At 35.1% G+C, this 13,139-nt stretch overlaps 1 protein-coding gene across 10 annotated transcripts in view; it reads left to right on the top strand.

The window, feature by feature from the left end:
• Window positions 1–13,139, top strand: part of Cep63 (centrosomal protein 63) — a 52,469-nt gene that overhangs the window by 27,636 nt on the left and 11,694 nt on the right. For all 10 annotated transcript variants that reach the window (XM_027933810.2, XM_027933817.2, XM_027933816.2 and 7 more), the window contains 4 exons: window positions 1,818–1,931; window positions 9,590–9,823; window positions 10,064–10,203; window positions 10,944–11,081. In XM_027933810.2, coding sequence (XP_027789611.1) covers window positions 1,818–1,931; window positions 9,590–9,823; window positions 10,064–10,203; window positions 10,944–11,081 — 626 coding nt within the window. The remainder of the gene's footprint in view (window positions 1–1,817; window positions 1,932–9,589; window positions 9,824–10,063; window positions 10,204–10,943; window positions 11,082–13,139) is intronic.

Here is a 13,139-nt window from a genome sequence, read left to right as displayed (position 1 = left end):
CAGTAAAGCTTTTTTCTCCTTGTGTTTTAGAAGCTATTTGCATGGAGGCCTCCACATTCCTAAAGCCTGTGGCCACTCCTCAGCATCCTCATTATTTTTGCAGCATTAGACTCAGCTGGTCTTTCCCTCTTCCTCAAAACACTTTCTTGACTTGGCTTTGAGAAACATCACATTTTCTTCTGTATGTCACACTCATCTTCTGACACACTCATCTGTCTGTCTGTCTATATCTATGTTCACTCCCCTGATGGTCTCCTTCAGTCTTATAGCTTTAACATCGTGTATGTTGACAATTCCCAAATACCTGATTGTGATCTCTCCTCGTTGTTACAGAGTAACATTAAACTACCTGTTTTACATATCCACTACAATGTCTAGAACTGTGTCAATCTTAGCATGTCCAAAGTAAAGGTCTTGACTTTTTTCTTCATCTCCCCAACACCATTTGCCATTTCAGGATGGTAGCTCCATTTCTCAGTTTCCCAGTTCTTTCTTTTGTAGCTTTCTTGACCTTTCTTTTCTCAGCACAATAACCAGAGTGATTCTGTTGTAGTGAAAGTTAAATCATGTCCTATACAAAAACCTTCGAGTAGCTTCTCTTAAAAGCCAGTTATAATTCTGTACATGCCTCATTTCCTGTTAATTCTCTGATCTTGTCTGCTACTTTCTCTTTCAGTCATTCCTTTCCAACCATACCAGCCTCCTTAAACACATCAGGATGTTCCCACTTCAAGGCTGTTCCCTCTGCCTGGAATAGTACAGCTTCTTCTTCATGGCCCTAGATGTTTACTTAAATATTATTTACTCAGTTTGGCTAGCCCCTTTAAAAAATTACAACCCCCATCTCTGAACATTTTATGCTCTGTTTTCTCCAAAAAACAAATTGCCATATAATGTACTGTATGAAGAATGTGTTATATGTTGCCCTTCAATTGAGTTGGCTAGGATTTTGTTTATTAAACATTGTATCCCCAGCACCCACATGAGTACTGGTATGTATAATAGAATGATTGCGAGGATATAAAAAATCTGATTATCAATAATTATCCTAAGGAGTATGAGATGTCTAGAGTTGAGGTCCTAAAGGACCCTCATAGAAGGGACCCTGATAGTTTTTTTTTCCCTTTGATGTACCCCATTTAATAAAGATTGGGTTTATTTTTCTTGATCATGCAATCTGGAGTTGCTGCTGATCCAGCATTAATTTTGAACTCTTCAGTTTTGGGTTATAAATAAAATTTTAGTCAGAATTCCCATGTTATTCAAGATCTTCTGTTGAGGTAATAAAGATTTGTCTATTAAGGATATTGTGTTATCTGAATCTACTTGGTTCCTAAGACTTAAATACTGAGAAGGATTGGGCTACCAATGGACTTACCCATACATGTACTTGAATCTGTTCAGTTCCTGGGTCTGGAAATCAAGAATTTGAATAAGGAGGGTGTATGTAGTCATATTTTGAAATTTTAGTTATCTTAGTAACAGTCTTCTGAAAAATCACTAGAAAATGATAACAACCCTTAGGTGGCAGCAAATCTGTGAAGATGGTTATGGACTCTCTGTTCAACATCTGTGTTTCATACTTTTCACCATTAGGGTGTTAAATTTAGAAAGACAGATATCCAAAGGCACAGTATGAGAGGAATTCAGTATTGCTCTGCAGTTCTGTCAGCTAAGTGAGTAATGGGGCTCCTGCTGTGGAGAAAGGTGCAAGTGTATCCAGGGAAGTGGGGAAAAATTAAAGCAAAAGTGAATCTGGGAAGTAGTGACAGCAAGGGGAAGCACTTAAAAGTTAAGTACCTTAATTGGCTCCTCAGGAATTTCGTCAGAAATCACTGGACTGGGAGAAGCAGCGCTTGATTTATCAGCAACAGGTATCTTCTCTGGAGGCACAAAGGAAGGCTCTAGCTGAACAATCAGAGATAATTCAGGTAAGTTAAGACATTTTAACATAATGAGAGGCAGATAGGTTTTGATTAAATCTGACCTATGGTAATGCAACTTCCTTCTTTCTCAGCTTCTCTCTGCTAAGCCCGCTTTCTTTCTTGTGTAGTAAATCCACTCTCCTCTCCTTATGGGCCTATCCTTTTCAACAATTAGACATACTCAGGACACCTTCCCCTCCCTCCTGCAGAGCAGCAGTCACACCTCCAGGCTCACTCTTCTAACCAAACTGCCTGCTCCTTTGCTCTCTCAGGTGCACTCTCCTAATCTTGGTCTCTCTGTCCTTCCCTTCTCTCTTCCACTCTTCTCTCTTTTCTCCTTTTCATTGGTCTCCTGGCTCTCTCTACTTCTGTCTATGCCTGGATTTATCTCTCTGATAATTAGATACCTCCACTGAGGTGCCTAAGCTCAGCTGGTCTGCTTGTTTGGAAACAAAAGCTGAGAGAGTCACACTGCATTGCTGTGTACGTAACTAAAAGTAGTATCTTTTTGGTTACAGAAACACTTAGAACAGTGGTAGAAATTTTTATGAAGAACTAGTAGCTTAAACAAAAATAATGGCCTGCCCTGTAATCCTAGTGACTTGAAAGGCTAAGGCAGGAGGATTTCAAGTTCAAAGCCAGCCTCAGCACTTAGTGAGATCCTATCTCAAAATGAAAAATAAAAAAGGGCTGGGGATGTGGCTGAGTGCTTAACTGCCTCTGGGTTCAACCTCTGGCATCAATAAACAAATAAACAGACACACACCCATATAGATACCTAGTTTAGGTATTTGTCTTTTTAGGATATTTGTAGTTCCTTTTTTTGGGGGGTAGAGGAGGTACCAGGGATTGAACCTAAGAGTGCTTAATACACATCCTAGCCCCCCACCCCTTTTTTTTTGACACAGGATCTCAGTAGGTTGCTTTCAGTCTTGCTAAATTGCTGAGGCTGGCTTTGAACCTATGATACTCTTGTCTCAGCCTCCTAAGCCACTGGGACTACAAGCATGCGCCACCACACCTGACTTCCACACCTGACTTACTTTTTTAATTAAAAAATGAGAACATAGAGGGAAATGAATATTTGTGACCATCTGTTATGTTCTAGACACCACCTCTGCTTCTCTGCTTCCTATATGCAGTTTATATGTTATTTGTTTAATATGACAATCTGTCAAGGTTAGTAGTTATTTCAGTTTATAGAATGAGAGGAGACTGGTTAAGAGAGCTAGACAGAAGTTTTGTTTTTGTTTTTAAACAGGCTATTTGTTGTTTTAAGTCTTCATACTGTATTAACATTTTGTTCATTTTCCTGAAATGTCAGCTGTCAGGTAAACTATCAAGAATAGCTCTGCTGTATGTGACTCTACTCAGAATGACAGGAGAGGACCCATAGCAATTCCAAGGGAAAAAAAATATATATATTTTAAGGTACAGGAAGCTACTGAGCCTGTACAGGACAACAAAATTCAACAGGATTTTTTGATCTGAGTGCTAAAGTACTATGCAAACTTAATTGCTATAAGATATTGTTCTATTCTAAATATAGCCTTCAGATTGCAAAAAAAGCAATCTTAATTTTTTCAGTTTGCGATTATTTATCCATGGTGTTATTACTGATTGTAGATCCTTTTTTAAAATTGCTGTTTTCCAATTTCAAATTATTATTGTGATTATTAGCTGTCTAATTAAAACTTCATTGTTAGTAAAATGGGATTTTTATTTACCATAATTCAACTAGAGCTAGAATAAGCAGCCTTCAGAGAGCCAACATCTGTTTTCCCTACTAAGAATATGTGAACTATTCTTCTGATAGTTTTGTTTAAACTAAAACTGAATGTTTAACTAAATTGTCACTTATAAATGTGTGTCTCTGTCTCTTTTGGCAAACTAAACAAAATTAAACCTTTCTGTGACTCACTATGTACGATGATGTATATTAAGTTTATTTAGGGGCTGGGGATGTGGCTCAAGCGGTAGCGCGCTCGCCTGGCATGCGTGCGGCCCTGGTTCGATCCTCAGTACCACATACAAACAAAGATGTTGTGTCCACCGAAAACTGAAAAATAAATATTAAAAAAAAAGTTTATTTAAACATTTAAATAAACGTCTGTGTACTTGTTACCCAGCACTAATATCTACCATCATGTTGCCAGTTTTTTTGTTTTTGTTTTTAAATTGTGATTAAAACATAACAAAATTTGCCACCTAAGCAGTTTTTAAGTGTACACTGCATTCATATTAACTGTATGCACATGGTTGTACCATAGATCTCTAGGACTTTTTCATCTTGCAAAACTAAAACTGTGTACTCTTCCTCACATTTTATGTTTGGCTAGGATGTAACAAAGCAAATCATAGACATTATCATCTTTCCCAACAGATAAGGACTTAAAAAAACCTACAGTAATTACAGTATTACAATAACAAAATAATATCTTTTTAATATAATTTTAATGTCCAGTTTGTTCAAATTCTCCAGTATCTAAAAACTCCTTTCATTGTTGGATGTAACTTTTATAGTCAGGAGTCTAGTCAAGATTGATTCATTACACTTGGTTGATGTATAGGTCACCATTGAACAATAACAGTAGAAAAGCCAGGAATTTCCGTGGGTAGATATTAACACATCACCACTCCCATTTAAAAAAATTCTTGGTATAATTTATTTCTTGCATATTGTTAGCATCTAAAAATAGAGTTCAGAAGTAGCTTCTTTTTGTGTTACATATTTCCTTGAATTCTTTTTAGTCAGCTATTAAAATTACATATATGTTCATTTTATAAGAATGAGGAAATATAGATAAAATGAGAAATAATATCATCCATCATTTCATCCTAGAGATTCATTATGATTAATATTTTGATGCAAATTTTTTCTGTGCTTATATAATGCAGACTGTTACATTCCTGCACATTTGTTAGAAATTAAGTTGAATGCTCGGATTTGGGATGGGAGGAGTCGTTTTATACTTAAAAAAAAAATAACAATAGCAAATTGTTGTAAGTTTTGAAGGTAAGTGATGAGTATATGGAGGATCATCATCTTATATCTCTGTATCTTTGTATGTTTGAACTTTTCCATGAAACATAATTTAAAACTGTATAGAGTGTTTATTGTGACAGTCACTATGCTAAGTACTTTATAATACAGTGTTGTAATTTTCAATGCTTTAAGGTGTTTTCTATTTAAAGATGACATGTGAGCAAATGTGAAGTTATCATGATTGCATGGAAGTTCATTTTCCCATTAAATGTATTATAATTTGTGTAACCAATTCCTTTTTATAGAAATTTAGTTTAAAATTTTTCAGTCTTATAAATTGTGCTTCGATGAGCATCCTTCTATGAACATTTAGGAGTATCTGCCCATTTATCTTTTTAATGGCCCTAGAATGAAATTGCTGCATCAGAGTAGTTGTACATTCTTAAAGATTTTAATGTATCTTTCCAAAGTGCTCTGCAAGATGGATTGATAGGGATGTCTTTCAGCAATGTGTGAGAATGACCATTTCCTTACACTTCCCCCAAACAGGGCACTATTATTATATATTTTTTTAGTTATTCCACCTTTAGGCTTATCTTTTCTAACCTTAAAAGTAAAAAAAATACTATATAATTTTTTAAACGTTTTTAAATTTTTTAATTGGTTTTTATTCGTTGTACATGATAGTGGAATGCACTTTGACATATTGTACACAAATTGTGTACATTGATCTGGCTGTACATGGTGCAGAGTTACACTGGTAGTGTAATCATACATGTATATAGGGTGATAATGTCTGTCTCATTCTACCATCCTTCCCATCCTCATCCCACTGTACCACCCCCCCCAGCCTCCTCTCATTCCCCTATACACAATCCAAAGTTCCTTCATTCCTTTCTACCCCCACCCCACCATTATGGATCAGTATCTGCTTATCAGAGAAAACATTGGGGTTTTTGAGTTTGCCTTATTTCACTTAGCATGATATTCTCCAGCTCCATCCATTTACCTACACGTGCCATAATTTCATTCTTCTGTAAGGCTGAGTAATATCCCATTGTCCATTCATCTGTCAGAGGGCATCTAGGTTGGCTCCATAGTTTAGCTATTGTGAATTGAGCTACTCTAAATATTGATGTGGCTGTGTCACTGTAGTATGCTACTTTTAAGTCTTTTGTATATAAACCAAGGAGTGGGATAGCTGGGTCAAATGATAGTTCCATTCCAAGTTCTCTGAGGAATCTCCATACTGCTTTCCACAGTGGTTGCACCAATTTGCAGTCCCACCAGCAATATATGAGTATACTTTTTCCCCACATCCTTGCCAACAACCATTGTATTCTTGATAATTGCCATTCTGACTGGAATGAGATAAAATCTTAGCGTAGTTTTGATTTGTATTTCTCTAATTGCTAAAGATGATGAACATTTTTTTCATGTTTATTAATTGATTGTGTTTCTTCTTCTATGAAGTGTCTGTTCAGTTCCTTATTCCATTTATTTATTGGGTTATTTGTTCTTTTTGGTGTTAAGTTTTTTGAGTTCTTTATATATCCTGGAGATTAGTGCTCTATCTGAAGTGTGTGTGGTAAAGATTTTCTCCCAATCTGTAGGCTCTCTCTTCACATTATTATTGTTTCCTTTGCTGAGAAGAAGCTTTTTAGTTTGAATCCAGCCCATTTCTTAAAAAAAAAATTTTTTTTTTGGTTGTAGATGGACACAATACCTTTATTTTTATTTATTTTTATGTGATGCTGAGGATTGAACCCAGCGTCTTTCACGTGCTAGGCGAATACTCTACCACTGAGCCACAACCCCAGCCCTTCCATCTCATTTCTTGATTCTTGATTTTGCTTCTTGTGCTTTAGGAGTCTTGTTAAAGAAGTCAGGTTCCAAGCCACCATGGTGGAGATTTGGGCCTAGTTTTTTTTGTATTAGGTGCAGGTTCTCTGTTCTAGTGCCTAAGTCTTTGATCCACTTTGGGTTGTTTTTTGTGCAGGGTGGGAGTTTTAATTTCATTTTGCTACATATGGATTTCCTTCCCAACATTCAGTTTTCCAGCCTATTTGTTGAATAGGCTATTTCTTCCAATAATACCATCCAATTATTTCTATTGCTTATCATTTTTTAATTATGAGTGAAGTTGAGCAGGATATATAAAGAACTCAAAAAACTTTCCATGTTTCTGTTTTCATGATTTTCCAAATTATTTGCATGTTTTACTCATTTTTTTCTTTTAGGATGTGTGTGTTTTACTATTTTGAAAGAGCTTTTCATACATTAAGTATGAAGTATAAGCCTTTTGCTATTACATTTAGGTTGTGTGTGCTTTACCCAGTTTACTTTTAATTTTGCCAACTAGTCTTTTTTTTTTTTTTTTTTTTTTACAGAAATATAGTTGTTTTATAAGCAATATTAGAATTGCTTACCACTCATTTTCTTCTTTAGGGTTTCTTTCATGTCATAAAATCTTCCCAAGGACAAGATTTCTTCTAATGATTTCTGATTTTTTAAAATACATATAATATAAAATTTATTGTGGTATCAGTTATTTGATAGAGGTCTCAATTTTTTCAAATGTTTGTCTATATCATAAGGATTTGACAGAATTATTCTAAAATTCAGGGAATGATAACTGTTATTAGAATGGGCAGCTAAAGTGAGAGAGACAGTAGGGAAGGGCTTGGGATGGGGGTTGAATTGAAATCTTTTTCTGATTTGTGATAATATTTCCTGGTTCAAGAAAACTTCTCCAGATTGTGAGATTGCTGAGAACAACATGTTAAGGAGCAACAAGAGCTTTTTATTTTTTAGGGAGTCCTAGTATGAAGGCATTACCATTGTAGACATCAGACTCTTAGCAAACTCCCCATCGTGTCAATTCCAGATGTATCAGTGCAGGCTCAGCTCTGCAGCAGCACACCATGCTGCAGCCTGAGGAGCCTGGGAAACTTCCAGCACTGCTATGTCTGTCACCATAAACTTGGCTCTTTCCTCGTTAGTTATTTTCACTGTGATTCATGTTGTTGAAATAACTCCACTCACTTAAGTAGACTAGTTAAAGAACTGAATCTTAGAACACTAAGAGATGTTTCTGGTTAATTAGTGGCAGTACTCAGTGCAAAAAAAAAAAAAAATCTAAAAATATATTAACCTTAAAATGTGTCTCAAAAGGCAGATATTTAAGAAATAAATGATCATTGTTTTATAAGTGGCTTACTTGATTTTTTCTTAGTATTGGAAGAGGTAGTCTTGAGATTAGTACAATGCAGTGCTAATTGAAATATGTAATTTAAAAATTTCTAGTGGTCACATTAAACTTGAAATTAATTTTAATAATATCTTATTTAATCTGGTATGTCAATAATATTATCATCATATTTACATTCTTTTAGAAATGTTTTCCTAGGGGGTACTTTACCACTGAGCTATATCCACAAGCCTTTTGATTTTTTTTTTTTTTTTGAGACAGGGTTTCCCTAAGTTGCCTTGGGCCTCATCAAGTTGCTGATGCTGGCTTGAACTTGGGATCCTCCTGTCTCAGTCTCCTGAGTTGCTGGGACTATAGGTGTGTATCACCACACCTGACTCCAGTCTTTGTTTGTTTGTTTTTTTTAAACCGAGCCTTTGAAATTCCATGTATATTTTACATCTGAAACATATATCAGTTCAAACTAGCCACAAATTTAGATGCTTAATAGCCACATATGACGAGTGACTACCATATTAGACAGTATAAGCCTAGTATATTAATTCTAGTTAATGAAAATTTAGAATTTTTATTTAAGATGATGTATTTTTCACTGTGCTTTTAAAAAACCTATGTATTTTTGCACAACTGAAATAGTAAATCAATAAAAGAATGCTATTTACTATGTTGATTTTTCAAAACTAGAAAGTTGTTTAGATTTGAAGTTGCCAATCTAGATGAACTGGTTTGCTTAGATAAGTTAGCCATAACTTCAGCAATGTAGTGAGACTCTAAACAAACTTATCAAGACCCTATCTCAAAATAAAATAAAAATTAAAAGGATTTGAGATGTAGCTCATTAATAAAGTGCCCCTGGGTATAATTTCCAGTACTAATAAGAAAGAAAGAAACTAATTTCAAATATGTTATGTTTTGGTTAAATCTTTTAGCTTAGGAAATGTCCAAAAACTGATGATAGATATAATCTCCCCTTTCCTTCAAGTACTTTTCCTCAGTAAATACAATTCTTCAGTCTCCCTACCAGATTTAGATAGCATTTTCTGGTCATTTTGAATAATCTGAATCCAAGTCTTTGTATGTATCTGAAAAGAATGTTAAAACAGAATATTTAAACTACATACAACGTAAACATACTTTGGGGGTGGGTAGAGAGTGAAAATTTAAGAAGTTTGGTGATTTTTACAATTTTAATATCTGAATTTCTATCGGAAATAGGATAATGTATTATAGTTCTAATTTCCTATGTGTAGGTGGAATAATGCAACTGTGGTCTTTTTAGTTAGTTGGGCAGCCTCTCTTCTGAAGAATCCCCTTATTTTCTCAATTTTTTTCTACACCTTCCTAAGGTACTTATATTTTTTAGTGAGCTAATGCTTTCTATTTTTCAGTTTTATTTTATTCTTCCTTATTTATTATTTGTTCTTTCATCATTTCCCTTTTACCCATTGATAATCTGTGTGTTTGTAGGCTCAGCTCAGCAATCGGAAACAGAAATTAGAGTCTGTAGAGCTGTCCAGCCAATCGGAAATTCAGCACCTGAGCAGTAAACTTGAGCGAGCCAAGGACACCATCTGTGCCAATGAGTTGGAAATTGAGCGCCTTAACATGAGGGTTAATGACTTGGTTGGAACCAATATGACTATTCTGCAGGAGCAGCGACAAAAAGAAGAAAAACTGAGGGAATCTGAGAAACTATTAGAGGTGTGTTTTAAAATTACTAGACTTGAGGGAAACGTGTGTATGAGTATTCTAAGAGAATAATTAACCTAGAACTAGGTTCCAAAATCTATGGTTCTTCCCTACTCTATAACTGATGGCTCAGATATAGATGGCTGTAATAGTGCCTGTTATGTACAGTTTGATTCCTTGGCTTCCTTTTCTGATGAAATAGAAGAATTGTAATACTGTATAATTTCCCCCTCCCCCCTGAGTACTTTGCAGGCTCTGCAGGATGAAAAGAGAGAATTGAAGGCAAATCTTCAGAGTCAAGAAAATTTCATCCGTGAGGCAAAAATGCAAAAGGAGAAGCTACAAGCAAAATTAAAAGTAACTGGCACTCAACACACACCAGAGGCCATAAGGTGTGTTTAATCTTAACTATTATTCATTTTACCTACTTGGTGGTTTGACTTTAAGCATTGATACTGCATGTTCACAATTTTGTGTTTGATTATATTGTGGATTTTCTTATTCAGTTTTGATTTCTAAGTTAGATTTTTGTAGGGTTATAAAACTGTGAATGGTTAGTTTTTTATGCTTTCATTTTGGGTTCCTAACCAAGGCTGACATTTAGAAAGTTAGAAATCCTTATTCCACACTCTTGGTAAAATCCAGATCCGAAGGGAATTGTAGTCCCTTCCTGGAAGACCTCCCTTCCTTGGTGTAGAGTAGGTAATGATCAAGCTAACCCTTTTAAAAATATTCCTAAAACTAATTTTAGTTTTTCATATGCATTAGGGTTTTTAGTGGAAAGTAATAGAGTGAGCTATTTTCCTTTTGTTTAACTTAACTCTAGAATACTTTTATTCTTTCCAGAACTGTCCTGTATCTTATCTTTGATGTATGTGTCAAGAAGGTGATTTTGCCATTTAATCTGGCTTTTCTCCAGGCCAAATCCCAGTTAAGAAGGGAGTAAATTGCTGCTGACTCTTGGGAAGTAGCATTTCTTGACTCTGCTCTCCCAGTATTTTTTTCATAAAGCAGGAGACAAACTGATGAATTCTTAAGAGCTTAATTACCCAAAACAGTTGGGAATAGACTGTGCATTGTTTTTGTTTGCAACGATTAAAGGCTTGTAACAATCATTTGTGTCCTTCCATAGGCCACTGGAGGAGTCCCAGGCAGAAAGGAAGTACACCCCTCAAGGGCAGGAGGACATAGATAGTATGCTTTCCCATCTGGATTTCACCCATGCAAGTGAAGAACTTCTGCAGGCAGAGGTGACTCGTCTTGAAGGCAGGTAGATAATTATATACACGTTTCAAAAACTGAAAATTTTTTTTTGGTACTGGGGATTAAACTGAGCCCCACCCCCAGCCCTATTTTGTATCTTATTTAGAGACAGGGTCTCACTGAGTTCCTTAGCACCTCGCCATTGGTAAGGCTAGCTATGAACTTGTGATCCTCCTGCTTCAGCCTCCTGAGCTGCTGAGATTACAGGTGTGTGCCACTGCACCCAGCTCAAAAACCTAATTTTTAAGGTGAATTTTTGATCACCGTATTTATCCAGTATGGTAATATAATAGTCTCAGTGAAAAGTTTTTTTTTTCCCTCTAGCATCCACAGATGACTTTTTTATATCTTTGAGAAAACGTAAGCAATTAATTTTTCTGTCTAATCTTTCTACCACCAGATCTACTGGTCTGCTACATCTGTGCCCATAATCTGTGGATGAACAGATAGATGTACTTCTGTGCTCCTAAGATTTACCCATCCATTTGTATCCTGTTTCTGAAGCTATTTCCTTTTTTCTTCTACTTCATGAAGTTCTTCGTCTCTGTTAGATCTTTTCCACTGATATAAAATAATCAGTGTAATATCTCTCATTTTGGAAAAAATTAGAACCCTCCTTTAATCCTATATCATCATCAAATTACTTTCACATTTTCCTGCTCTCTTTAAAAATAACATTCTTTAAGGAGTTGTCTGTACTGTTTCTACTTCTTTATCCTTAACTTGTTTAGAACCCCTTTAGTTTGGCTTGGAGAGTTCACAGAACACGTAGTGCTCCTCCTTTTTGTTCTGCCGCCATGTTGAGATTTCCTTGGATGTTAATTGAATCCTCACCAATGCCACACTATACCCAACTAACTCCTGTTGTCCTGCTTCCAACTTTTTTGACTGGGAAATAAGTTTATGTTTGTTGTGACCATATTAATCACAATCATTAATATACTAACATTTTCTGTATGTAGAAGATCAGAAATACTATTATCTTTCAGGGAAACAAAGAACATCAACAAAAAGTGCCATTCTACACTTTTTAGGTTAACTTTAAGTAATACATTTTTTTGTCTTCAGTTTTATTTCTGAATTTGGAAACCACTCAGTATTTTCTGAGTGTTTTCTCTCCATGTTAAATACTACAGCCCACCACCACACGCACATATTTTTGTTTCTTTTGGTATACTCAACATATTCTTTGTGTGCATTCTTTGCATGTATACATGCTTTAGGTTAAATAAAATAAAGTTCATCATATTTTTTATATTGGAACTGAAGTTTATTACATTTTTTTATTGATGGACTTTTTTGTTAATCTTTTATATGTATATTTATTTTACTATCCTTTTCAGGCATTGAAGCTGTCAGTGTTTCTGACCGGTAGCATTACTTTGGGCACTTGAGCCTCTGTAGGCCCTGATTTTCCCATCAGCAGAGAGTACAAGATGGTTTCTGATTTTTCTTCTCTCTGAACTTCAGTATTTGGCACATTGTAATCATGTACCAAGTACTAAACAAATGAACATTTTAGGATTTTTAGAAATAGGTAAAATTAGAATAAATGGATACAAACACCAGTGTTCAGTAATAAACCAGTGGCTTAAATTTTTTTTCTTTCAAAAAAAAAAAAAATAGAGTACTATTTTAAATGGTTTGTATTGTTTAGTTCGAACAAAAATATTTCCTAAAACAAGAAATGGGGAAATTTAATTAAGTCTTTTTTGTGCTGTTATATTACAAAAATGATATTTTCAAATGATAGTTTATTTGGTAAGTTGGTTATGTTGATGAAAGAATGTAGATGAATATTAAGTGTTCATGAAACAGTTGAGAACCATATGATGTAAGGGCTGAGGGGATAATGGCTAAATTTGTAGGGAGATAAGCAGTGAAAGACTTATTCTAAGAGGAATTCAAACAAGCAAATTTGAGGCGGAAAATCCAAGAAGAGTTTTACATTCAAACTATAAGAATTGAAAATAAATTGTATTTAAGGTCATTAGGGGAGTGAGGGTTAGGGTCCCATTAATCTGGGAAATGCTGATTTGATTCTTGAAAGGGTGTTGGCCGTCCA

Source organism: Marmota flaviventris, chromosome 8, assembly GCF_047511675.1.
Source record: "Marmota flaviventris isolate mMarFla1 chromosome 8, mMarFla1.hap1, whole genome shotgun sequence".
Lineage (NCBI taxonomy): Eukaryota > Metazoa > Chordata > Mammalia > Rodentia > Sciuridae > Marmota > Marmota flaviventris.
This window is presented reverse-complemented; position numbering and strand designations above follow the sequence as displayed.